The following is a 24,905-nucleotide window of genomic DNA, read 5'->3' as shown; positions in this document are numbered from 1 at the left end:
TCGGTGGTGCTCAGCCGCCAGGCCCCCTTATATGCATGGAGCCGTGGTCTCGTCGGCTGTGGGCATTGGTCAGGAGAGGGTAGGGGGCTGTGTGGGGTGGGGTCTCTTATCAGATCCAGTGACAGTGGGCAGTCAAAGCCTGCAGGAACAGGGGTAGTGAGGGGCTATCACTCCTGCCACCCTTGTTGGGCCTTAGAGGGGGCGTTGGCCGCAGCCTGACCAGAGTCCTGCAGAGATAGGGGCCCAGCCAGCCGAGGGGGTCATGCCCGCCTTTGCGGCCCAGCCCTACACCTTCTTTGTCCATTTCAGAATCACAGGATGAGGGAAGCTAGAGGGGCAGGGCCCAAGACACGCCCTCCTCAGGCTGGAACATGTCCTGTGCTGCCTGCACTGCTCTTGCCTCTTCGGTGGGATCCTGTGGCTAGCCCACCCTGGTCTCATGTCTGTCCCCTCCCCCTTGGCTCTATGATTCCTGAGCTTTCTCTGAGAAAGCAATGGTTTTGCCCTCCTCGTACTGAGGAAAGATGTACTGACTGGGTTTGTGCCCTGAGAAGCTAGCTCAATACAAGAGAATTCTTCTAATATCATGTGCTATTAGGGATTGCAATATTGCTTACCATATCATCATTTTAACATAACGAGGGAAATGGTCCTTTTAATTTTATTTTAACATGCAAAGAAATTGGCTTTTTTTTAGTGTACTTTTCTGTGAACTTTGACATGTGTATAGAGTTGTGTAACCTCCACTAATATCAGGATACACAATAACTCCATCACCCCCAAAAGCTCTCCTCTGCCACCCCTTTGCAGTCTCACTCTGGATATAAGTTCTTTGTCAGTTTGACGGGTCATATTGCCCCCAAGGGTGTAGTTTGCCTCCACTATCTTAATGCTGTTTTTGGTTAAACAGACATTTATAATTTTAATGCAGTATAAGTTAGTGATTTTTTTTGGTCCTGTTTAACAGTGTTGTACTGTTCTATTTACAATCACCAAAAGGTGGAAACAACCCAAATGTCCATCAGTCGATGAAAGAGTAAACAAAATGTGGTGTTTTTTGGGCACCATACAATGAGATATTCTTTTTTTTTTTTAAAGAAATTTTATTGGGGAACAGTGTGTTTTTCCAGGACCCATCTGCTTCAAGTTAAGTAGTTGTCTTCAATCTAGTTGTGGAGGGTGCAGCTCCTTGGCCCATGTGGGAATTGAACCAGCAAGCTTGTTGTTATGAGCCTGTGCTCTAACCACCAGAGCTAACTGGCCGCCCCAAATGAGATATTCTCTAGCCATAAAAATGAAGCAGTGACACACATTATAGCATGGATGAACCTTGCAAACATACTACCTCAACAAAGCCAGACACAAAATACCGCCTATTTTATGATTCCATTTATATTAAATGTCCAGAATAGGTGACTCCGTAGAGACAGGAAATGGATGACTGAGTGCCAGGGGCTGGGGGGATGGGCAGCCATTGCATATTATTAAGTACCAGGTTTCCTTTGGGCATGATGAAAATATTCTGGAACTAGAGAGTGAAGATATTTGTACAATCTTGTGAACACATAAAATGCTACTAAATTGTTCCCTTTAAAATGGTTAATTTTGGTGCTCACTTCAGCAGCACAGATACTAAAACTGGAACAATATAGAGAAGATTATCATGGCCCCTGTGCAAGGATGACACATAAATTTGTGAAGCGTTCCATATTTTTGGGATCACTTCATAAATTACACAATTATCTAACCACTATGCTGTACACCTGAAACTAATATAAAATAATACTGAATGTCGACTGTAGTAAAAAAAATAGTCACGGGATGTGTAGTGTATCATGGGGAATATAGTCAATAATGTTCTAATAACAGTGTACAGTGTCAGGTGGGTAGTAGACTTATTGGGGATATCGCTTTGTGAGTTATGTAAATGTCTGAGCACTATGTTCCTCTGTATGCCTGAAACTAATAAAAAAATAATAACTATACTTAAAAAATGGTTCATTTTGTGTTATGCAAATTTTACCTCAATTTTTAAAGTAAGTGAAATAAGCATTGTGCCAAATGCTGAGGTGTAGAGAACTGTCTATATTATCATTCTAAGAACTTTATTGTTTGGTGTTTTGAGTGGGGGCAACAGCCCCCCTTGGACTGATTTTGGGTGGTTGTGAGGTGAGGCCTGCGGTCTGGTTTTAGCTGACTTTTTTTTTTAAAACTTTATTGGGGAACAGTGTGTTTTTTCCAGGACTCATCAGCTCCAAGTCAAGTCGTTGTCTTCAATCTAGTTGTGGAGGGCTCAGCTCACTGGCCCATGTGGGACTTGAACCGGCAATGCTGGTGTTAAGAGCCTGAGCTCTAATCACCTGAGCTAACTGGCTGACGTTTATCGAGTGTCTTCTAAGCCCTAGGCACAGTACCACATAATCTTCATGTTGGGCATTTGACTCTCACTGCTGTCTGTGAGAGAAGTGTATTTATGTTATTGTCATTACATGTTTTAAGATATGAAAATGGAGCTTCAGGAAGGTTAATGAAATACTGGAGGTGCCCAAAAAGTGGATACACATGACTGATTTTCATCTTTTGTTATCGGTATATATTGAGTACTACAATTTTAATACAGTTTTTACCTTTCTTAAAATGTATATACATTTTTTTGGCACCCTCTGTATGTTTGAAGTTTCAGTGCAGGAGGGAACCAGTCCCAGTGGAACAGGGGGGTCTCGGTTTGGTATGGGCCAGGCTGCTGGCTTTTTGGGGGTCGGGCAGTCTCTTCTGTCTCTGGGCCTTGGTTTCCTGTGACACAAGGATGCCAAGCCTGTGGTCCTGGACACTGATACCTGCTGGTCTCTAGGAAGAATTCAAAGCCCCAGGCTTGTTCTGAACTTGTGTAGCTGGAGCTGAGCTCAGGGGGGCCTCTGTCACTCAGTGTGGACAGGGGTCTGCAGACCCTGCCCTGAGAGCAGGCCCTGGGTGACCCCAGGCAGGCTAATTACCATTGTGAGCCCCAGTTTCACTGTTTCAACCTTTCAGATGGGGGTTAGAACAGCCTCCACCCCACTGTTAGGAGGGATAATGGCATCAAGAATTCAAGCTTATCATAGTTTCTATTGTGGGTGAGTTATTCCTCCTGGGCAGGAACACTGCACCAGAGAAGGTGGAGGTATGGAGGTGGGTCCCAGATAGGGTCTTTGAGTCCCACCCAGCCCCCTGACAGATGGTGTGGCCCTGTCAGGCCCAGGCTGAGTGGCAGGACTGATAAGACCTGGCCATCCTAGCGGCCTTCTGGCCCTGCCTAGGGGGGACCCAGGCTGGGAGGAAGGGTCAAGAGTTTCAGACTTCAAGAATCCACGTACCTTCCAAAAAGTGGTTCCACAAGAGTCATTTAAATTTAAAATGAGGACTTAGAGGTGTAGGGTGTTCTCAGGGAAGAGCCTGTATAGAGCAAAGGTTGACTCTGTGCATGTCACTGATTAGGAGAGAGCATGAGGGCTTCAAGCCAGCACTGCACTTAGAGACCATCTGTTCCCAATCCTGTTACTGGTGGGAACTGGAGACCCAAAGCATGGCCATCCTGCTCTACCTGGTCCCTCTGGCTACCAGCACCAGGCTGGACTGGCCCGGGGAGTGACAACAAGCTCTGTCTTCCATTACAGCCTCATGAGATCGACACACGTGGACACTGAGCTGCTGCCGGTGTGGGATTCAGACCTCTGCTCGCTCCAGTCCAACCCTGGACATTCCCACACCCAAGTCCTGTGAAGGCAGCCTGGGAAGGGATATACCCGAGACCTCTGTGGGCCAGGATCCCACAGGTGACCCCCCATCAACTTCTATGGATTACAGTGCATATTACGATGAAAAGATATTAACCACATAGCCTGAGAAATAAACAGTGAATGCTCTTATGAAGGCTACAAGCAGGAAGTGGACCCTGAGGGGGTAACAGGGAATGGTGGGTTCCCCTAAGTCTAGGCCTTCCCCAGCCCAGAGACAGCCACCGCAGAGCCCTTGGACACTAGACCTGCTCTTTCAGGTTCAGGGGCCATGGGACTGTCGGATGGGGTAGCAGCATGGCCCAGGGAAGTGGGAGGAAGGAGGCTGGACCAGAGCCCTTGTCCTTATGTCTGGGCACCCACAGATTCCTGGTACCCTTGTGGGGAGGTCCCCGTTACCATAACTGGCCATCTTCCCAGAGAGTGGGCTCCCCCTTCCCCATCTGCCCATCTCTCCCAGCCTCACCTCCTTCTTCTGCGCCCTTATTTCCATTCCTGGGACACTCCTGGGAACTGTGGGATAACTCAGAAACCTTTTGATTATACATAATATCAAAACATACCAGACTGGGGAAAAGGCTCGCAGAATCTGTAACCAAGGGTAACTATCTCTCACAAAGAGAACGTGTCCAAACCATCAAAGAAGGACAAACAAGCCACCAGGAAAACAAGATGGCAATTCTCAGATACTGGCGAATAATCAAGTGATACAGTTCTCCACCTCAGGAATAATAAAAGAAATGCAACCTAGAATAAGATACCATTTTCTTTTTTAGGAATTTTTTGGGGAAAAGAAAAAAGTCAATGCTATGCAGCCCCATGGAGGGCAATGGGGCTTGTTAGTAATGTCTGAGGCATTTCAAATGCATGTACCCTTCACCCTGGCAGATTTGTTTAACCCACAAATCTGTGTCAGTTGCAGTGCCAGGAGGTTACTTCAGCAAAGAAAATGCGTATCCCTTAGTCCAGCGGTTATGTTCTCAGGCATGTGAGGTGTTTGAGAAAGGTTTGGAAATAGCCACCATAGACTGTTAACTATAATCACTTCCTAGGGAAGACTGAGCTCAAATGGGTGGGGTGATTTTTCTGACTTTTTAAAAACAGCTGGGGACGGCCAGTTGGCTCAGGTAGTTAGAACACAGGCTCATAACACCAAGGCTGCTGGTTCGATTCCCACATGGGCCAGTGAGCTGCACCCTCCACAACCAGATTAATGGCCTGACTTGGAGTTGATAGGTCCTGGAAAAACACACTGTCCCCCAATAAAGTTTTTTTTTAAAAAACCCACATAAAAATAAATAAAAACAGTCGTATTGAGATATAATTCACGTACCTTATAGTTCACCCATTTAAAGTATGCAATTCATTGGGTTTTCATATATTTAGTATAGAGTTTTGCAACCATCACCACAATCAAATTTAGAATATTATTCATCCCAAAAGAAACCCCAGATTAATTACCAGTCACACCTCCCCAACTACCCCAGCCCTAGACAACCTAATCTGTTTTCTGTCTCTATGAATTTGCCTAGTTTGGACATTTATAAAATGGAATCATACACTATGTATTTTTTCAGAGTTCATTCATTGGATCAGTACTTCATTATTTTTTATAACTGAATACTCTTCCAATGTATGGATTATACCATATTTTATTCACCCACTGATCAGTTGATGGACATTTGGCTTATTTGCACTTTTTTTTTGCCTATTATGAATAATGTTGTTATGAACATGAAAATTTTTGTGTGAACTTATGTTTTCGTTTTTCTCGGTTATATACCCAGGAATGGAATAATTGGGTTGTATGGGAACTCTATATTTAACCTTTAAAAAATAATTTTTTTTTAAATTGGGGAACAGCCATGGTCATTGGTTACACATTGCTTTTATACTACAATGGCATAGTTGACTCTTTTAAGGAGGGCACAGCTCACAGTGGCCCATGTGGGGATCAAAACAGCAACCTTGGTGTTATGAGCACGATGCTTTAACCAACTGAGCTAACCAGTCATCCCCTATATTTGACCTTTTGAAGAACTGCCAGACTGTTTTCCACAGCAACTGCACCACTTTACATTCCCTCCAGCAGTGTGCAAAGATTCCAGTTTCTCCAAGTCCTCTCCAACACTTGTTATCTTTTTTATTATAGCTATCCTAATGTGTGTGATGTTTTCTCTCTCCCTCTCTCCCTCTCCCTCTCTCTCTCTCTCTCTCTCTCTCTCTTTCTCTCCCCCCCTTGGTTCTCATTTGCATTTCCCTAATGAATAATGATATTGAACATCTTTTCATGTGTTTATTGGCCATTTGTCTATATTTTCTGGAGAAACATCAATTTGCTTCATTTGCATATTTAATTGGTCATCTTTTTATTGTTGAGTTGTAAGAGTTTTTAAAAAATATATCTGGACACAAGTCCTTAATCAGATATAAAAATTGTAAATATTTTCTCCTATTCTGTGGGTGCTTTTTTTTTACTTTCTTGGTGGTGTCTTCTGAAGCACAAAAGTTTTTAATTTGATAAAAATCAATTAATTTTTCTTTAGTCACTTGTGCATTTGGTATCATATCTAAGTAACCATTACCCAGTCTAAGGTCATTAGTTACCATTATTATTATTATTAAGAGTTTTATAGTGTTAGCTCTTACATATAGGGTTTATGATTCATTTAAGTGATTTTTTCAAATTTTATTTTAGTGCTTTATAGTTTAAACTTTCTTCCCAAAGCAAGGGTTACTTTTATGTTTTTTATTCTTTAAAAAAAAGATTTTATTGGGGAATTGGGGGAGGGGAACAGTGTTGGGGAATTGGGGAGGGGGACCAGCCCAGTTGTTCTTCAGTCTTAGTTGTGGAGGGCGCCAGTCGCCATCTGGCTGCCCATCTGGCTGCCCATCGCTGCCGCTCCTGGCCTCCAAGCTCCAGGTGCTGTGTTCAATCTTAGTTGTGGGTGGGCATAGCCCACCATGGAACAGGCAATCTTTTTTTTTTTTAATGTTTTATGATTTCTATTTTTTTATTACAAAAATTGCGCGTGCGTGCGCGCACACACACACACACACACACAAACACACACAACTTTAACACATCCAACTTTAACAGCTGCCAACTTGGATAATCTTGTTTCAACTAGGCTCCCTCCTTTACTTTCTCCTCTGTTATTGTTTTCTGTATGTAAACTTTTTTTTATTAAATTATTTTTTATTATGAAATACACATTTTTTAGAATTTGTTTCAGCTGTACAACACAGTGCAATAGTTATACTTTTTACTCCTCGAAGTGACAACCCCCCTCCCCCAATCCGCCGCCCCATTTCCCCCCAATATCATGCATATCTATTACAAATCCCTTGATTCCACTCCCACACTATACTCCATGTCCCATGACTATATATATTACATACACATATATATACACATACACACACATATATATACATACATATTCAATTATAGTTGACATACAATATTATACAACATCAGCTTCAGGTGTACAGTGCAGTGATCAAGCCTCTTCCCCATCCATGATGCAGTCTCCCTAGCAAGACATGTGACCACCTGACACCCTTCAAAATATTTACAACATTATCAATTACAATCCTCGAACTGTCCCCCATGTCCCCATGGCAACACTGCAGCTACGTATTTATGCTGTCCAGCCCCCTCCCTTTCTCCCTCATCCCCACCCCCCAATCAACAGCCATCAACTGCACCCCCACATCTCTGAGACCACCTCTGGAACAGGCAATCTTATTACACCAGCTGAGCCATCCTGCAACCTGTTGGCAGCTCAGCGACAGCTCAGCTCGGGTGCAGCATCACTGGCCCATGTGGGAATCCAACCAGCGATCCTGTTGCTCAGAGATCGTGCTTTTAAGACAACCCTTAACCAACTGAGCCACTCGACCAGCCAACAAGTGTTACTTTTATAATGAAGAAAGCAACATTCACAGACAGGTGTTTTCAACCCCAGGGCTAACCCGACCAGGAGTTTCCAATTTGCGCTGATAAGGCTGCTGCCTGCTCCCCAAGCGGTCAGTGGGAAGTTCCACGCGGACTAGTAGCTCCTCAGCGAGAGCGAGAGCCGAGCGCCTGCGCACACGGCCGCCCACGCCTGCGCAAAAGCCCTCGCCCCGGCGCTTTTGCCTGCCCGGAAGTGTGGCGGAAGTGTCGCGAGCCTGGTGGGGCGTGCTCGGTGGCGCGCAGGTTTGGTGACTGCCGCGCTGGCTCCGTCGGCCTAGCTCTCGGGCCGGTCCTTTCCGTGGCCCCGGTCGCATCCTTGTCAGGTCCCCTCATTCCCTGGCCCCGGACCGTTCTCCTCGGAGCCTCCCACCCACCCCACATCCCGGGAGCATCTCCCTTAGGCGCCCTTCTCCCCTCTTCCCCCCGCCCCCTCACCCCGGTCCTGGACCTTCTCAGCCCCCTCCACCCCCACACTTCCCGCTCTCCCGGCGCGTTTTCCTCAGGCCATTCCCACTCCACCCCCGACGCCCGTCCCGTCTTCAGAGCCCCCCACCAACCCTCCACTTCCGCTCCATCTTCCTCAGGCTACCCCGTCCCCCAGGCCCCACGGTAGGATGGGGGATAACACCAGCCCCATCAGCGTGATACTGGTGAGCTCGGGGAGCCGGGGCAATAAGCTGCTGTTCAGGTACCCCTTCCAGAGAAGCCAGGAGCACCCCGCGTCCCAGACAAGTAAGTGAGCGCTGGGCAGCCGGCTCGGCGCTCCGGGCCTGCGCCTGAAGGCTGGACCAGAGCACCCCACCGCAGGGGCCCTTCCCTTCACCACCTCGTATGTTAGCATTCAAGTCCTTTACTTGTTTCTATTCCTGAGCATGCAATCGATGCCTACTCATTATAGAGTACTATTTGGAAAGTGTAGAAAAGTAGAATGCAACAAGAGAAAAGTTACTCATAATTCAACATGCCCAAGCCACTATTGCTAATATTTCATACATGCCTGTAGCATTAAAAAAATAATAATATGTTAATCTAAAATTAAAAGGCTAAAGTGAGAGGACACAAGTATTTATTTGAGATCAAAAAGAGTAGCTATTTGGTACCCACTCATTTCAGCGGGAAGACCAAATTGTTCTGATTAGGAGACCAAGGCAATGTGTATATTTATGAGAAAGGGAAGGGGAATAATTACATCAATAGACGGAAAGCATTTCTATTGGTCAGATAGCATAGTGATGTTAATTCTAGACAATGTTTTTGATTTTCGGTGTTGGTAGCCATCAATCAGGTAGTTATAGTAACTGCTTTCTTGTTATCTTTGCGATCAGTTCTTTGGGGCACAAGGTTATTTTACCCCGTTTTAACACTCCAAAGTTTTGAGACATATGATGTGCAAGGCACTTCCTCTGGGATGGCAGCTCCAGCTGCATTTTAAAGTGGTTCCATTCATTATTATTTTTTGACATAAGAATGTTTTCAGCTTGGAAAAAATATGAAATTATAGAACATTCAGAGAATTTCTGTGACCACCTCTCCCCACTTCTGTTCCCCTCTTGCAGGGATAACCACTTTCCATTTTAGTGATTGTCCCTCGTGTACATAGACACAAGCTGTGTATCCACAGAAAAATGGTGTATTGTTTTGGGGATTTTTTTTTCTGTCCCAAATGCATTGTTCTGCAGGGGCCTTTTTTCCACTGAACAATATAACTTGGAGATCTTTCCAATTTAGTAAACAGAGATCACCCTTCCTCTGTGTTGTAGCGTACAGCTGCTGTGGATGGACATTGAGGTTTCATGCAGGTTTTCATTATCATGAAAGTTCAGTTTGTAATGTCTAGTTTGTTTTAAAATTACTTTTAAGTTTGTTCTTATGGTACAAAGTTTTAAAGGTACAAAGGGGTTTAGATTATGAAAAGTGAGTTTTGTTTCTACCATTTACCCCCCAGCCACCATTTCCCGTTGTAGGGGCAGCTGCTGTCCCCATTTTCCTATGCATCTTTCCAGAATCTTCTGTGTCCATACAAGCACATGCACAATTTATTTTTTTCTAAGTGCAAGTGTACACACTATACACACTGTTCTACCGTTGTTTTCATTTTCTTTCTTTTTTTATAAAAAAAAAACTTTATTGGGGAACAGCCATGGTCATTGGTTACACGTTGCTTTCACACTACAATGGCATAATTGACTTTTAAGGAGGGCATGGCTCAGAGTGGCCCATGTGGGGATCGAACCGGCAACCTTGGTGTTATTAGCACCACGCTCTAACCAACTGAGCTATCCGGTCACCCCCTGTTGTTTATGTTTTCACTCTCCATCTTGGATATAGACTTATAATTATTAGACTGTGATTTATTTATCCAGTCCTCTTGATGTTTCCAGTATAAACAGTGTGAATGTCCTTTCTGTGTTTATTATCATTTTGCAGTACATAAGATCAGTTCCCAGAAGTGGGATGGTTGGATCTAAAGGGATAAGAGCATATTTATTTTGAGTAGATTTTTCTGTCTTTGTTAATGAGATAGGTAAAAAATTGTATCTGACAGTTTTAATGTGCGTTTGTCTAGGATTGAGAGTGAACATGTTTTCCTGTTTTCAGAACCATTTGGATTTCCTTTTTTTTTTTTAAAGATTTTTTTTTTTAATTGGGGAATTGGGGGATGGGAACAGCGCTGGGGAATTAGGGGAAGGGGAACATACAAGTTGCTGTCCTTTTTGTTCTTCAGTCTAGTTGTGGAGGATGTTGCTTCACTGGCCCATGTTGGTATTATCATTGCGCTCTTCCCTGGGCGAGGTAGATCAGTTGCCGGCTTCTGAACGGCTGCTCATGGCGGCTGCTGGCCACTCACGCTGGCTGCTGGCTACACACGGTAGCCCATGGCAACCCACTGCCACAGGGGCTGCAGCCTACGCCGTCACCGGTGACTCAGGGCAGCCCAGCTCCAGGTCTAGCTGTTGCTCACCATCTTAGCTGTAGAGGACACAGCATCACTGGCCCTCATGTGGGATCTGAACCAGGGCCCTGCTGCTCAGAGCTGGCATCCCAAGCCAACCCCTAACCAACACACCACTCAGCCAGCCCCAAGAAAGGATATCTTTATGTTGCATCGTCCCATTCAAGAAAAAGGGTGTTTTCTGTTCATTCATATCCCCTTTATTAGCATGGACCTCTGACGCATGAAAAACTTGCCCACGATGAACTTCTGAAGTTCATCCTTAGGTTTTTAAAACTCTTTCACTGCGTTAATTGATTTCAAGTTTTGTGGGTTTTTTTTTCAAAATGTGTCAGAAATCCACAAAAACCAAAAAGTTGATATTTTGACTATTTTATGCATTTAATAATAGCAATTTGAGCTGTTTTGTATATAAATGACATTATTTTTATGTATAAAAATTTCGGATGTATTCAGTTATAAACAAACATTGTAGCAAAAGGATTAAACTTTACTGCTCTGTTTATGTTTATGCAGAATATTGGTATATGGACATTTAAAAATTATTTCTTTTGCCTGTGCTTTTTCCAACATAGTTGACATCATACACTGAGAAGGTGTTGGGGTGTGTGTGTGTATGTGTGTGTACATGTATATAATTATTTTTTCTAGCTTAATGATAGTAGCAAAAGCATTTCCTATGTTATAACTTCTTGGAAACCATAATTCTTTTTGAAAAATTTTAAATTATGGTTAAAGATATATAAAATTTGCCATTTTAACCATTTTTAAGTGTACAATTCAGTGGCACTAGTCACATTCACCATAATTAATTCCCCGTATTATACACCAGCACCTCTTTTTCCAGCATTTTTCATTACCCCAAACTGAAACTTGTAATCAAGCAATGACTCCCCATTTCCCCTCCCTCAGCCCCTGGCGATCTCTAATCTACTTTCTATCTCTGTGAATTTTCCTACTTTAGATATTTCATATAAGTGCAGTATTTGTCCTTTTGGGTGTGATTTCTTTTTTTTAGCATAACGTTTTCACATTTATACACGTTGGAGCATATGTCAGAACTTCATTCCTTTTTTATGGCTGATTAATATTCCATTGTGTGTACAGATCACATTTTAGAAACCATCACTTTGAATGGCTTCACAATCCTCCTGATGTGGATGGATCCTGTTTTCTTAGCCATTGTCTCCTTTTTGCTCTCCCTCAGATAAGCCCCGTAGCAGATACGCTGTCAACAACACCGGAGACCATGCCGAGGACCAGGACGGCGACTCCAGGTAAAGGCTCTGAAGTGACTCCATGATGGAGCTCGTCCTGTCCCCAGGCCTGGGCAAAGCCCCGCCTCCTGTTGACCTGGAGGTTTTCTCCCCTGAGAAACCTGATTTCCTTTTTTCCCAGTTGGTGGATGTTTCGGGTAGCACTTAGCTGGGGATTATGTTGCTAATCTCTGGCTTTCTGCATAATTTGGTCACATGTTCTAGCTGGGGGTTGTGTGTGCAGTTGGTAAAGCAGGTCGGAGACCAGATGAGGCCATGTCCCTGTAGGACGTTTATCTCCTGTGAGAGGAGCAGGAGGAAAGTAGACCCCAGTGCTGTCTTCTGACTTTATTCCTCGGGCACATGTCCAGCGGTCAGGTGGAGGTGCTTGGGTGCAGCAGAGCCTGTCCAGGTGGTGACGTGGGCTGAGAGCCTGGGCTGGTTTCATCTTTGCTCTTTTATTTATTTATTTAGGAAGTAGTCACACCAATCTCCTAACAGCAGTTAACTTCTTTATTTTTTTTATTTTTTATTTTATGGATTTTTTTAAAGATTTTTATTGGGGAATTGGGGAATGGGAACAGTGCTGGGGAATTGGGGGAAGGGGAACAGCCAAGTTGCTGTCGTTTTGTTCTTCAGTCTAGTTGTAGAGAACGTTGCTTCACTGGCCCAAGTTGGCACCATCACTGCGCTCTTCACTGGCGAGGCAGATCAGTCACCGGCTTCTGGATGGCCGCTCACTGCGGCTGCTGGCCGCTCACGCTGGCCGCTCACGCTGGCTGCTGCCCGCTCACGCTGGCTGCTGGCTACACACGGTAGCCCATGGCAACCCACTGCCGCAGAGGTTGCAGCCTACACCGTGTCTGGCAACTCAGGGCAGCCCAGCTCCAGGTTGAGCTGTTGTTCAGCATCTTAGCTGTGGAGGGCAGTGTCACTGGCCCTCATATGTGGGATCCGAACCAGGGCCCTCTGGCATCCCAAGCAAGGTCTTAACCATCGCGCCACTCGGCCGGCCCCCAAAATTTTTAAAGGATATTATTCACATAATGGTGATTTCATTTGCTTAAATGGCTCTCGAATAGTTTTTAAATTATTGTGAGGGAGAAGATTGACTCTTCTGTCTCAAAAGTTTGCCGACCCTTGGCTTAGTACATGGTAACACGGGCCCAGGTGAAGGTGGGAAGATTGTAAGTTGCCTGTCCTGGGTTTCCCTAAACACAATGGGGCCTTTGGGAGCTAGAAGACGCAGCTGCCACCATCCCGTGGTAAGTGGCTGGGGTCCCCACACCGGGCCTGTGACATGCAGCTCCCGAGTATGGTTTCCTCGGTTCTCTGACGAGGCACCGCGGTTGCCATACATAGTGCTGTACGGTTACAAGAATGTGTTTTTTTGTGTTTTTGGGGTGAGGATATCAGGGGCCTCTGCCATGACCAGTGACTGTCTCCAAGGGAGCGGGTTTTGGAAGAGGGACCAGTAAGAGGGGCGTGGGAGACTGTTGAATATTCCATGGGGTGTTCTGCTTGTCGTAGCGGCCTGTGGTTTCCTCGTCCTTTAACATCGGTAACTCGGAACAAACTCGTTTGTCACAGGCACGCGGAAAGCTTTGAGGCCCCACATGGCAGGGCGGGGTGCGTTTTGTCCTTCAGGTGTGCGGCAGACCAGTTCAGAGCAGGGCTGGCTGCCGCCGCTGTTCTTCCTCCAAGCTCCGCGCGCAGGAGGCTTAGGCTGCTGAAGACTCAGGAAGAGACCTTAGGATGGTCTGTGTGGAGGGAGTTTTTTAGAAGGGCTAGGAGCTCCTAATTCCTGCAGTTCATTTCCAGAGGCTTATATTAAAATGACCATGAGGATATTTGCTTCATCTGGTCATTTTAGCACAGCCCCCCCACGTTTTCAGAGATACAGTTCCATGCCCTTAGGGGCCCAGCTTTATTTTGTCGCATAGGCCTGCCCAGCTGCTGCCCTGCCCCTGGTACCTGGGGGAACCCCGTCATAGCTCAGACATCTTCCTGACGCCCTGCAGTGAAGGTACATCGTACCCATTCTCTGCTTTCCTTGATTGTTGTTCTCAAAGGAGCTTTTTTTTTTTCTGGAACCAGTGGAATGTTCTGCTTGTCAGTTGGCCATATCGAAGCAGTGTTAAGGCCACCCGGGGAACTTCTGAATGTGGTGGTGGCCGGCTTGCCTCAGAGAAGCAAGGGTGCAGAGCTGTGCTGCTCAGGGTTACAGCCACTGGCCAGTGTGGCCCTTTTATCGGAAATGAAATAACACTGAAAATCCATTTCCTCAGTGGCAGCAGCCACCTTTGAGTTGCTCAGTGGCCACAGGTGACTAGTAGCTACTGCATTAAATGGCACAGGTTTATAATATTTCTCTCACTATAGAAAGTTCCGTTGGATACCAACAGCTTATAGAATAGATTGGTTTTATAAGGTGAATTATCAAGATGATATCTTTCAGGGTAAAAGAATTAACTGTCACTTAAAAAAGAGCACTATTAGAATTCAGTAGGGAGAGAAGAAAATAGATATTGAGCATTGTCTCTAAGCCTTGAAATTCAAGTTTAGAGAAGTTGAATTGCCCCTCTTTATTGGGTATTAGGGGCTGGGGAGCTTGTACTTAATTGCATCATGCATCCCCCACACCGGCAGGGAGAAAGCCATCAGGAGAGGTCCGCGAGGAAGCCTGGAATCAGTTGGGGAGGCTGTCGTGGGCCGATCCCTCCTGGTGTGGATGTCATCTCTAGCCTCCTCTCCAGATTGCAAGTAGCGTTCTGGCCACCACCTCAGCGGAGGCAATGCTGGTGGCCTGGAGAAGAGTTGACTTTGTTTCAGAACACCCTGCAATCATTTTACTTTAGACACCATCCAGGAGACCTTCTCAGAGCCGTAACAGGGTCCTGTCTCCACGCTTTATCTCTGTTGGCCTCGTGGGGCACTGGAATCAGGTGGCACTGCTGCCCTTCTCAGGCTTGGCCACCTTTCTCGAAGCAGTGGGGCCAGTATTTAGGAACAGTCATGTCCTAGGCTGGACGGAAGCCTCGGCCAGCTGAGCCGTAGTGCTCACTGCGACACCACGTGCAGGTCCTCCATGCCAGGTGCACGGGGACTCCACCAGGGCCTCTCTTACGGCTTTGCCTCTATGGCTCATGTGTTAAGATACGTTAGAAAGATGCCCCTACGTGCTGGAGCTGAGGTCAGTACAGAATGTGGACAAGTAGTGTTGTCCCCATGCATGGGCATCCCCTTTCTCTTTCCTAGCCCAGCTGAGTCCACGCTGGTGTCTGCTGGCCTGTCCCTGCAGGGCAGTGTGCTTTGACAAGTGCAGGTTCAGGGTTCCAGGTCTGTTCTCACCCTGTGTCCTGCAGTATATGACCTCAGATGTGTTCCTTAGACAGTGAGCCTCAGTGTCACTATTATCTGTAAGATCCCTGCTGGTGACGAGGCACCTCAGCCTCTTCCTTGCAGCTCTAGATGTGGAAACATCCGCATCTGGGTGAGAGGACGTGCTGATGGCTCTGCCTCCCTTAGGGGCAGACACAAGTCCCCTGTGGCATTGAACGTGTCACCACCACACCCCGGTGAGGACATGGAGTGCTGCCAACACTCGGAAGCCCCGTGGGCTTCTTCCCTTTTAGAGGAAAGGGATTCTGTGGTGACCTGTCTAGCTGTAGGAGCTAAAGTTGTAGGAGGTACACTTGAGCTTCTTGGGATTCTGACCTTCTAGGTGATCGTGGGAACATCCATAAAATCGTACCCCTTTACTACCACTCAAACTGATAAGCTGAAGCTTGGGAGCTGCCGAAAAACGGGATTCCTCGTGTGCGTTTCTCCTGTGTGAGCCTCTGACTGTGTGTGTTTCTCGGTGAGAGCTGTGGAGGGGCAGCAGGCCCAGCAGGGCAGCCTGGCGGGCAGGACACAGCGTCCTGGCAGGCTCCCACCCTTGAATGCTGTGGCTCTTTGGGGCTCAGGCCTGCTTTCTGTTTCCAGGAAACTCAGGAAGCAGCATGTCCCAGGACATAGACCTGTGCAGAGGAACTTTAATTCTTTTAAACATACTCTCTAAAAAACACAGGCCGGGTAGTGCAGAGGTCTCAGACATTTTCCAATGTACATTGCCTAGGTACCGACCTACCATGACTGCCATGCTGCTGAAGGGGTTGCAGTCACGTTCTGGGGAGAGGCTCGGGGGTGAGCTGTACAGGAAGTCACAGCATCTCTAGAATTGGGGCTGACATATTCAGTGGCACGCTACAGTTTCATAAGGCTCTAACTTGTGGAGGTCTCGTTTGATTTTGTTGAGATGGCTCATCGGAAAGGTTAAATACTTGTGCACGAGCGTCTAGCCAATCTGTGGGGTGCTGGGCTCCGACCCAGGTCTTCCAGCCTTGCTTTCGCTTCTGGAAATGGACTCCCATTCTTGCCCAGCCTGTGTTCATGTGCAAGAATGGGAGCATTAGTGAGAAACCTGTGTGGAAAGTCCTCACCTTGGGGAGCATCTGCCTCCTTTCTCGTCCATCCGGTAAGTTGCTTAGCCTTGACATCAGCAGTGAATGCTTAATGGTGGTACTTCTGCTAGACTTGAATACTGTTTTAATGAAACAACGTATACATTTTCATGATTTTTTTAAAGTCAATGTGTTTTTGTTTGGTCTTGATGGTCCTGTTCCCATTTCAGCGAGCCCTGTCCTCCAACCGATGAGCAATTGGTTGCAGGGTAAGACCAAGACTTCTCCACCATCTTTCTGTCTTGATTCCTGCTACCTTCTCTTCTTGTAATTGTGCTTAACTCCTCATCTCCCTCAATGTTCAAGAATGACTAATGAGGCATTCAGGCTCTCGCTCGGACCGCACTGCCCCGACCCCCCACAAGTGCCCAGGCTTCCCACGGCCTCTGCCCTATCTCCACCTGGAGCTATGTAGCTATTGCACATTACCCAAGAGGCCTAGGCAAGGTGGGCTGGCACCAGGGAGACTTCTGGGACCAGGCACGCACTCAGCCCTCCTCCTCCTCCAGGCAGGCACCCGTGGCCCTGTGCAGGGGGCAGGTGAGCAGGAGCAGGCTTCCTTGTCTCCCTGGCCTGCTGCCCTACTCGACGGGCCCTTGATGATTGTTCTTGGCCTTCATTTCTCAGAGGGGTTTAGTGGGGGGCCTCCCCCAAGAGCCGGTTGTTAGCTATAATGCTTGAGCTTAGATGCTATTATTGTGTATGCCCGTTAGAGGCAAAAATGTTCCCGTGGAATTTATATGGCACTTCTTCCATGGATAAGATGGGACCCACCTGTCCCCCTGACAGGGCATCCCCCCTGCGCATCGGAGGTGCACGGAGCATCTGTGAGCCCCCTAAAACGGGAGGGGGCCGAGGCGAGCTCCCTTCCATGCTGTCCCTTCCTCGCTTTTATGGCCCAGCCAGAGAACAAGTTCTACTCCCAGATGTCTCTGCAGGAATGGAAGGAAGGCCTTGGCCTGTTTTCCAGCTGGGCTGGTTCATCTTCCTAAATGTGGTTTTTCTTTTTTTTTTTTTTCATTTCTAAGTTGTTCGGTAACAGAAGCTATTGTGTGCAATATATTTACCAGGTCTTTTACCATCAAAACAAGGGGAAAGTGTTTTTGTAAATTTTGGAAACAACAAACAAATGTCATCACTTGTTTTTTTTTCAGTTTGCTATTTATATCAGTTATGACCCCCTAGCTCATGATATAACTCTGTGTCTTTGTGCATGTTTGTCAGCAGACACGCTATATAAAGTCTAAACCACTCAAATGTTTTTTTCATCGTCAGTGTATAATATCACAGTAGTGAATGCGTTTCTGTCTGCGCCAGACTGGCTCAGATAAGCACAGCAGCCAACGCCACCCTGCTGGCCGCCCCAGAGGACCCTCCCTGAATGGCCACTTAGGGCCTGTGGCTTTGAACTTCAGCAGCACATGAGTTGCCAGTTGGCTCCTTCCTCAGACCCTGGCTTCCTTGGGCTTGGAAGGAAGTTCTTTTGATTTGGCTCTTGGGAGGGTGCTCTTGGATTTGGATCTTTACAGATGTGAAGTGGACCACCACTGCTCGCCTCTAAATCTCAGGACCCACCCCGCAGCCAAACTAGCTCAGGTTCCTGGATGGGTGGCTGAGGGCCAGGGCTGAGGCCCATCTGTAGCTCTTCATGGCAGAGCAGAGGTTTTTTTTAATGGAGGTGTTTGGCTATCACAGGCAAAAGGGAACTCTGGAGTAGTGCAAGGCTGTTTTCTACCCCTTATCTCTGTGGCCCCGAGTCCCCGGGTGGCAGCGTGGAGGGGCTATTTCTTCAGATAGGATGTGAAATGTTGGTACTGGCTCAGTCATCAGGGCAGAAATATTTGTTTGGGTTTGTCACCCTGAGCCCTCCCTCACCGTATCCCTCAGATGGGAGTCACAGGGCAGAGTGAGCCATTTAGAGTTTTGGAAGAAAATGTATAATGTCTCTGGTCTACGACATTGGCATCTGTGTCTCTGGTTTAATCACTGCAGAGAGCAGCATCCCAGAGAAGAGACCCCCAGTGGGCGGCCAATCGGGGCTGTGGGTCCCACGTTTCCATCCCAGAATGTCCCTATCAGCCTGGGTGGTGGAAGGTCCAAGTGCAGTGCTGACTACAAGAGGCAGACCCTCTGCATCTGGTTTGTCTGGGGCCACAGGAGGGCCTGGGACGCCCAGAGAACCACATCAGTCCTGGAGGAAGGCTGGGAACCAGTGTGACCCCACACCCCCCAGGGCCTTAGCAGTTCTAGGCTCCCCGCTGGTCCGGTCCGCAGGGCAGAGACCTGGAAAGAGCCCCCCAGCTGCCTGTCTTGCAGCTTGTCTGTGTGCTGGCCGATGAGCAAGGCTCTCGCTCCAGGCAGGCTCCCAGTCACTCTTACATTAGGTGGGGAGCCCTGCCATGTATGTGTAAGGAGCCTAGAACAAATGGCCCCCGTCTTACATCCTCTTTATCCCACAGTTGATTTGCTATTTCAGAGTTGAGCTGAAGCAGCAGTTTGTAGCAGCCCATCCTTTTCCTCCAGACAGTGGAAAGGCCTGGTGTTAGCCACCTCCCTCCCCCCACCCAAGTCCTCCAGGAGGAAAGCATGTGGTGTGCCTGCCTGATTCACCAGAGCACCTCAGCAAAGGCCCAGGATGCATGCTGGAGGTCTTTCCTTGATGGCCTCTAGGACCGTAGGGGTCTCTCTGCCCAAGAGCAGGGCGTGCGTGGCCCAGAGGGAGCCAGTTTCCCCAGGTGGAGAAATGAGCAAAGGACTTGTCTCCCTCCTGGCTCCAGCTCAGACACACCGCATCAGTGTTTCTAAAGTGGAGGCCCCCCACAAACCTGGGCTCTGAGATAAGAGTCTGCACCACACTCCCCAGCCCTCTCCTCCCTGTGGTGACTCCCTATCCAGGTTCCCCCTGGGCAGGAGGGAACAGGGTTGCCAGTAAGGAGACAGAGTACAGATGCACTTTACAAGGGGTGAACTCAGTAGTTTTGGAGTCATAGCCAAGTCTGCTCTGGTAAGCACCACAGCCACTCCTACTTCTCCGTGCATCCCTGAGTTCATCCCACATTAGTGGGTCTGCATAGCTTGCACGTCTTAAACATGTCTTCCCTAATAAAAACTGGAAGGTTTCAAAATAAACAAAAAACATGAAAAAAACATAAAAAAACAAAAAAAAAAACCTCTAAAAGCTGGAAGGTTTCAGAACAAACAAAAAACATGAAACAAACAAAAACAAACAAAAAACTAAAAGCTGGAAGGTTTCAGGGTTCAGGATAAGGGAAGGCAGCCATGTTGAGGGAGGTAATGAGCTATAATGAGTGCTGTCCCCCCTGCCCTTTACATAGCATGGAGGGCTTGAGGGGTGCAGCCCGGTAAACCTGGGCCTGGTAGTCGAGCCCCCCCCAACCCGTGAGCCTTAACGAGCAGCTCCTCAGGGCAGTGCCAGCTCCAGCTGTTGTTTCTCCCTTTGAAAGCAAACTGCACCTCGTTTCTCTCCTGAATCCCATAGAGCATGCCAAGAAATGACAGCATGTGCCTTCGGTCTGTGCTTCTCGTGCCTTTCACCTCGTAATTCTGGTGATTTTGTGTCCCCGATCTTGGGGATTGCTTCAGAAGGCAACTGATAGAAGCTTCCAGGTTATCAGTGGGGGTCCAGCCACTCTGCGCACGGAGCTGCCATGTACTGAGGGCAGTGGGCCCGGGCCTGCGACGTGTTCACTTACTTCCACTCTACCTCTTTTTAATTTTAAGGTTTTCAGATGTCATTCTGGCAACAATTTTGGCAACCAAGTCCGAAATGTGTGGCCAAAAATTTGAACTGAAGATCGATAATGTGCGGTTTGTTGGGCATCCGACCCTCCTGCAGCATGCTCTGGGTCAGGTAAGGGCCTCCTGGGCAGGTGGGGCTCTCCCTGGTCAGATAGGGCCCATCCTGGTCTGGTGCCCCCAAGGGATGGGGGGCTGACGCTGGCTCCTGTGAAGGCAACTATCATGCAGCAGACCTGACTGGCACTTGCTGTCAGCTGCACCTCTTCAAAGGCCCTGAGGGCCCCTTGGAGAAAGAGACAGGCTTCCTTGTCCCTGGGGTTCCCATCCCTGCCCCCAGCTTTTGCTGTTTGCACTCTGGGCTCCTACAGACTGTGACCTTCCCTTTTACGAGGTCAGACAATTAAGTTCGTGAACTCATCCTAGAAAAAGTGCTGCATACCTCATTGCTGAATATCAATGCCGTCACCTTTGAAGTGCTCCCCTTGGGAAGCTATGCACCAACGCCAGTGCCTATTCCACCCTTCAAAGCAATTTTGGAACTCTTTTTCTGGAATGGCCATCAGAGCTGTCATATTATTCTTGATGTCCTGAATGTCATCAAAATGCCTTCCTTTCAATATTTCCTTTATCTTCGGGTAAAGATAGAAGTCATTGGGGGCCAATTAGGTGAGTAGGGAGGGTGTTCCAATACAGTTATTTGTTTACTGGCTAAAAACTCCCTCACAGACAGTGCCAGGTGAGCTGGTGCATTGTTGTGATGCAAGAGCCATGAATTGTTGGTGAAAAGTTCAGGTCATCTAACTTTTTCACGCAGTCTTTTCAGCACTTCCAGATAGTTTACTTGATTAATTGTTTGTCCAGTTGGTACAAATTCATAATGAATAATCCCTCTGATATAAAGAAAGGTTAGCAACATCATTGTAACAAGTTTGCGAACTTAATTGTCAGACTTACATCTTAGCTGTCTGTGTCCAGGGGAGGCCAAGAGACTGAGTTCAACAGCATCTGTCAAACCCTTGAACTTTATATAAAGTGGTCTAAGCATTTCTTCTTATTTAGTAAATGATATCATGGCCAGTACTATTATTAATTTAGCTCTTACCATTGTGCTAAACCCTTTATATGCATTCTCTCATGAATGAAATGTTACAGTCCTTGGGAGTGTAACAAGACCGAGAGCGCTGTGACCCAGGGTTGGCCTAACCAGAACCTGCCGGCCAGTCCTTTGCACACAGGCAGTAAGCCAGAGCATCACTCAGATTCAGAAGGGTTTTGATACGATGCTGTAAGATGTAGCTCCATTTATATGATCCAAAAATTGTGTGAGGGTCTCTGATGTGGTCCTCAAATCTCCATGACCAAGCCCATGGAAAGAGCCTCTGAGGTGGTCGGAGATGCCAGGACACGGGGCCGTGGCTGGGGGCACCTGGCCTTATGGACAGCACCCTCCCTCCTCACCGAGGTTTCTGCAGGTAGCTTTAGTCCCCACAGATGGCCTGTGGGTGATGGAGGGGAGATTTGATTTGGCAGCTTGCCAGCAGTCACACCCTGTAAATTAACAAGTGACAGTGGATGGTCCTGGGAGAGCTGAGGCCCTGGACTCTTACGCCCCCTGGTGGCGGCACTTGTAGTCGGCTTGGTGTTTGTGACTCGGGTTGAGTGGATGTCAGAGTGGCAGCCCTGTCCCTGCTGGCCCTGAGCATTGTCCTGTGTCTTAATCGTCCTGAGGACTTGTCACACCTGGCAGAGACAGCCTGGAAAACTCAGGTGGACATTGGGATGGTAATGGGGGGGTCTCATGTGCTTGAGACCCTCTTTATCTTGTCTCCTCTGGGCACCTCAGCTCACTTCAGTTTACAGGAGCAGCTTTGGGTCGTATCACCGACCTTCATGCTCTTCCCTGTTCCGTGACTCCTCTGTGCATGCAGCCTCCACTCGCCCCTGCAAAGGCTCGGGTCACTTCTTCAAGCCTCTAGAGCTGTTTTGCTCTGGTTCTGCCGTATTCTGGAACCTTACCCAGGCCTAAAGCAGAAGCGCTCTGACCCCTCGTGGGACGTGGTGGCTCTCACTTATCAGAACTCTGTCTCTTTTACAGGCCTCCAAAGCAGACCCGTCCCCGAAGAGGGACGCTCCCACCATGATTCTTTTTAACGTGGTGTTTGCACTGAGGGTGAGTGTCTATGTAAATGGCCGATGAGCACGGGCAGACCAGGGAGAAGGCTCAGGGGGTTACAGAGGCTTGTGTCCCACACGGGCTCCGACTGCTGTGGGCATGGCACTGGGCTCCTCTCACTGTTTCCCTCTTTTTTTTTTTCCTAATGAAACACACATAACATAAAATTTACTATTCTAACCATTTGAAAGTGTACAGTTTGGTGGCAGCTAGTAACACTGTTGTGTAACCATCGCCACTATCAGTCCCAGAACATTTCATTGCCATGGAAGAGGACCAGTTATCCCCCTTTCTCTTCCCTCCCCCAGCCCCTGAAAACCACCAGTTCGCTTTCTGTCTCTGGGTGTACCTTTCCTGCGTGTTTCATATAAATGGGACCTGACAATAGGTGACCTTTGGTGTCTGGCTTCTTTCACTGAGCACAGTGATTTTGAGATGATTTCTTGTTGTAACGTGTATCAGCGCTTTGTTCCTTTTTGTGGCCAAATCATATTCCATTGCGTGGATACACCACACTGCATTTATCCATTCATCTGTCGATGAATTTGGGTTGCTTTCACCTTTTGGCTATTGTGAACAATGCTGTTAAGGACATTTGTGTACAAATTTTTGTATGGACACATGTTTTTATTTCCCCTGGATATGTACCTAGGAGGAGAATTGCTGTGTCATATGATAACTTGGTTTAACCATTTGATAAACTGCCAGACTGTTTTCCACGGTGGCTGCACTGTGTTGCATCCCCATCAGCCATGGATGAGGGTTCTGGTTTCTCTACATCCTCACCAACACTTGTTATTTTCCATTTTTTTTATAAATAAGCCTAATTGTTCTTAACGCAGTTCCCAGTGCTATTTGAAGTTGTGTTTTTATTAGTTACAGGAAATTCCTTTTTAAAAAGCTGTCAAAATATAAGGGATCCACATAAACATAGAAAGCCCCCATGAGTAAGGACTGACTTATATGATGAAGAGACTTTGGAATACTCAGAAATTTATATTCAGGGACTGTTAAAAAATTTCAGGCATTCCTCTGAAATATCCCGATATTAGCTTTCACCAGAGAACCCAGTAGTTCTTTCTGGCTGGGCACGTGATTGCCATGACAGCTTTTGTGCAGAAATAGGAGCGAGAAAGTGACAGGATTTCAGTGACAAGAAACAGTGTATGTGCTGAGAACTGCAGAGTCGCAGAGCTGAGACTGAGCAGACAGGGAACCTGTAAAATTTGATGCCCTTCTAAGTCTTGGGGTAGTTTTTTTTTCAATGTGGCTTTTTTGGTGTGGAGACCACAGGCCTCACTGTGAACGGTTCAACATCAAAATGATGCTAGAGAAAAGCTCCTTTAGAATGGAGCTGAACTTTTAAAACTGGCACACCTTGTCCATACATCAGGCACTACAGTTCAGAATAAAAGGATTTGTTAGTGGTGGCTGCCCCTGGGGCACGAGACTCCAAGGGGAGATCCATACTTCCTACTTTGTACACTTTTGTGGTGTTTGCATTGTCACGGTATCCTTGTATTACTTATATAACTGCATAATACAAACATCCACAGAGAGAACTCCCTTAAGTGAAAAACAAGCAAACCAGCTCTGTGACGAATGCTGTCCACCTGTTAGCACCGATAGCCCCCGTGGGCTGGGCAGTGAGTAGCAGCCACGACTCCGCCCCAGCTGTTACTGACAGGCCCTCATCTGTGGGCTGCACGCGATAGCAGAACGTATGACACCCTTGGTGAGAGCAGTCTAGAAAACAGGCATATTTCAAAATTGTGTAAAGATTTTTATAGTGATGGTTAGGCTGGAAATAACCCTGGTGTCCAGTCATTGGGGAATCATTAAACAAGGTGGTGGTTATTATACTCTGGTTATTATACCCTGGCATGTTCTGTGGCCATTGAAGCTGAGAAATGGGGTGATACCAGATCCTGGAGGAGTTGAGATAACTGCTAGGTAAAAGCAGTAGGAAACAAGATATTAATAGTCTATAGAACTTCAGAGGGCATAGGCCATAATGCTCAAGAGTGGGAGGAATTTTAAATAACCTAAAGAGTTGGTATTTTAGCGTGGACACATTTTTTTCTTTTTCTTTTCAGTAGTCATATAAAAATGTATACTTTTTTTACTTGGAGAAGTTTGAAACAAACCCCAAACTAGGGACAATAGTTTGATAACCCTCAGACGCCTATCTCTGAGATCCTACAACTGTTGCCTTTGCACCCTGGCTCCATCCACCCCGTCCCCCAACTTGTCACTCAGGTATTTCAAGACAAGTCCCAGCCCGCATATCTGTTCACTCCTCCATACTTTAAAAGGCATCTCTATAAAAAATAGGGATGTTTATTTTATACCCTTTTCACACCTGATATAATTCCCATAAGTTGGTATCAGCTAGTACATGGTTCGCTGACACTTGGCCAGTTGCCACACCATGTTTTCCAGTTGTCCTGTCTGAACCAGGATGAAAACCCAGCTCACACAGGCATGCTGTGCTGCGTCTTTAGGTCTTTGCCAGTCCGGGACTC

At 47.0% G+C, this 24,905-nt stretch overlaps 1 protein-coding gene across 7 annotated transcripts in view; it reads left to right on the top strand.

The window, feature by feature from the left end:
• The first annotated feature begins 7,927 nt into the window (after positions 1 to 7,927).
• NPRL3 (NPR3 like, GATOR1 complex subunit) overlaps positions 7,928 to 24,905 on the top strand; it is a 37,983-nt gene continuing 21,005 nt past the window's right edge. The window contains exons 1-6 of one of the 7 annotated variants that reach the window (XM_019648786.1): positions 7,928 to 7,977; positions 8,319 to 8,466; positions 11,895 to 11,964; positions 16,619 to 16,657; positions 20,190 to 20,319; positions 22,303 to 22,377. In XM_019648786.1, coding sequence (XP_019504331.1) covers positions 8,349 to 8,466; positions 11,895 to 11,964; positions 16,619 to 16,657; positions 20,190 to 20,319; positions 22,303 to 22,377 — 432 coding nt within the window. In that variant the 5' untranslated portion in view covers positions 7,928 to 7,977; positions 8,319 to 8,348. The other 6 variants (XM_019648785.1, XM_019648789.1, XM_019648787.1 and 3 more) reach the window with 6 other exon arrangements.

This window comes from Hipposideros armiger, unplaced genomic scaffold (assembly GCF_001890085.2).
Source record: "Hipposideros armiger isolate ML-2016 unplaced genomic scaffold, ASM189008v1 scaffold_126, whole genome shotgun sequence".
In the NCBI taxonomy this organism is placed as follows: domain Eukaryota; kingdom Metazoa; phylum Chordata; class Mammalia; order Chiroptera; family Hipposideridae; genus Hipposideros; species Hipposideros armiger.
Note: the sequence above shows the minus strand (reverse complement) of the source record. Positions and strands in the feature narration are given on the sequence as shown.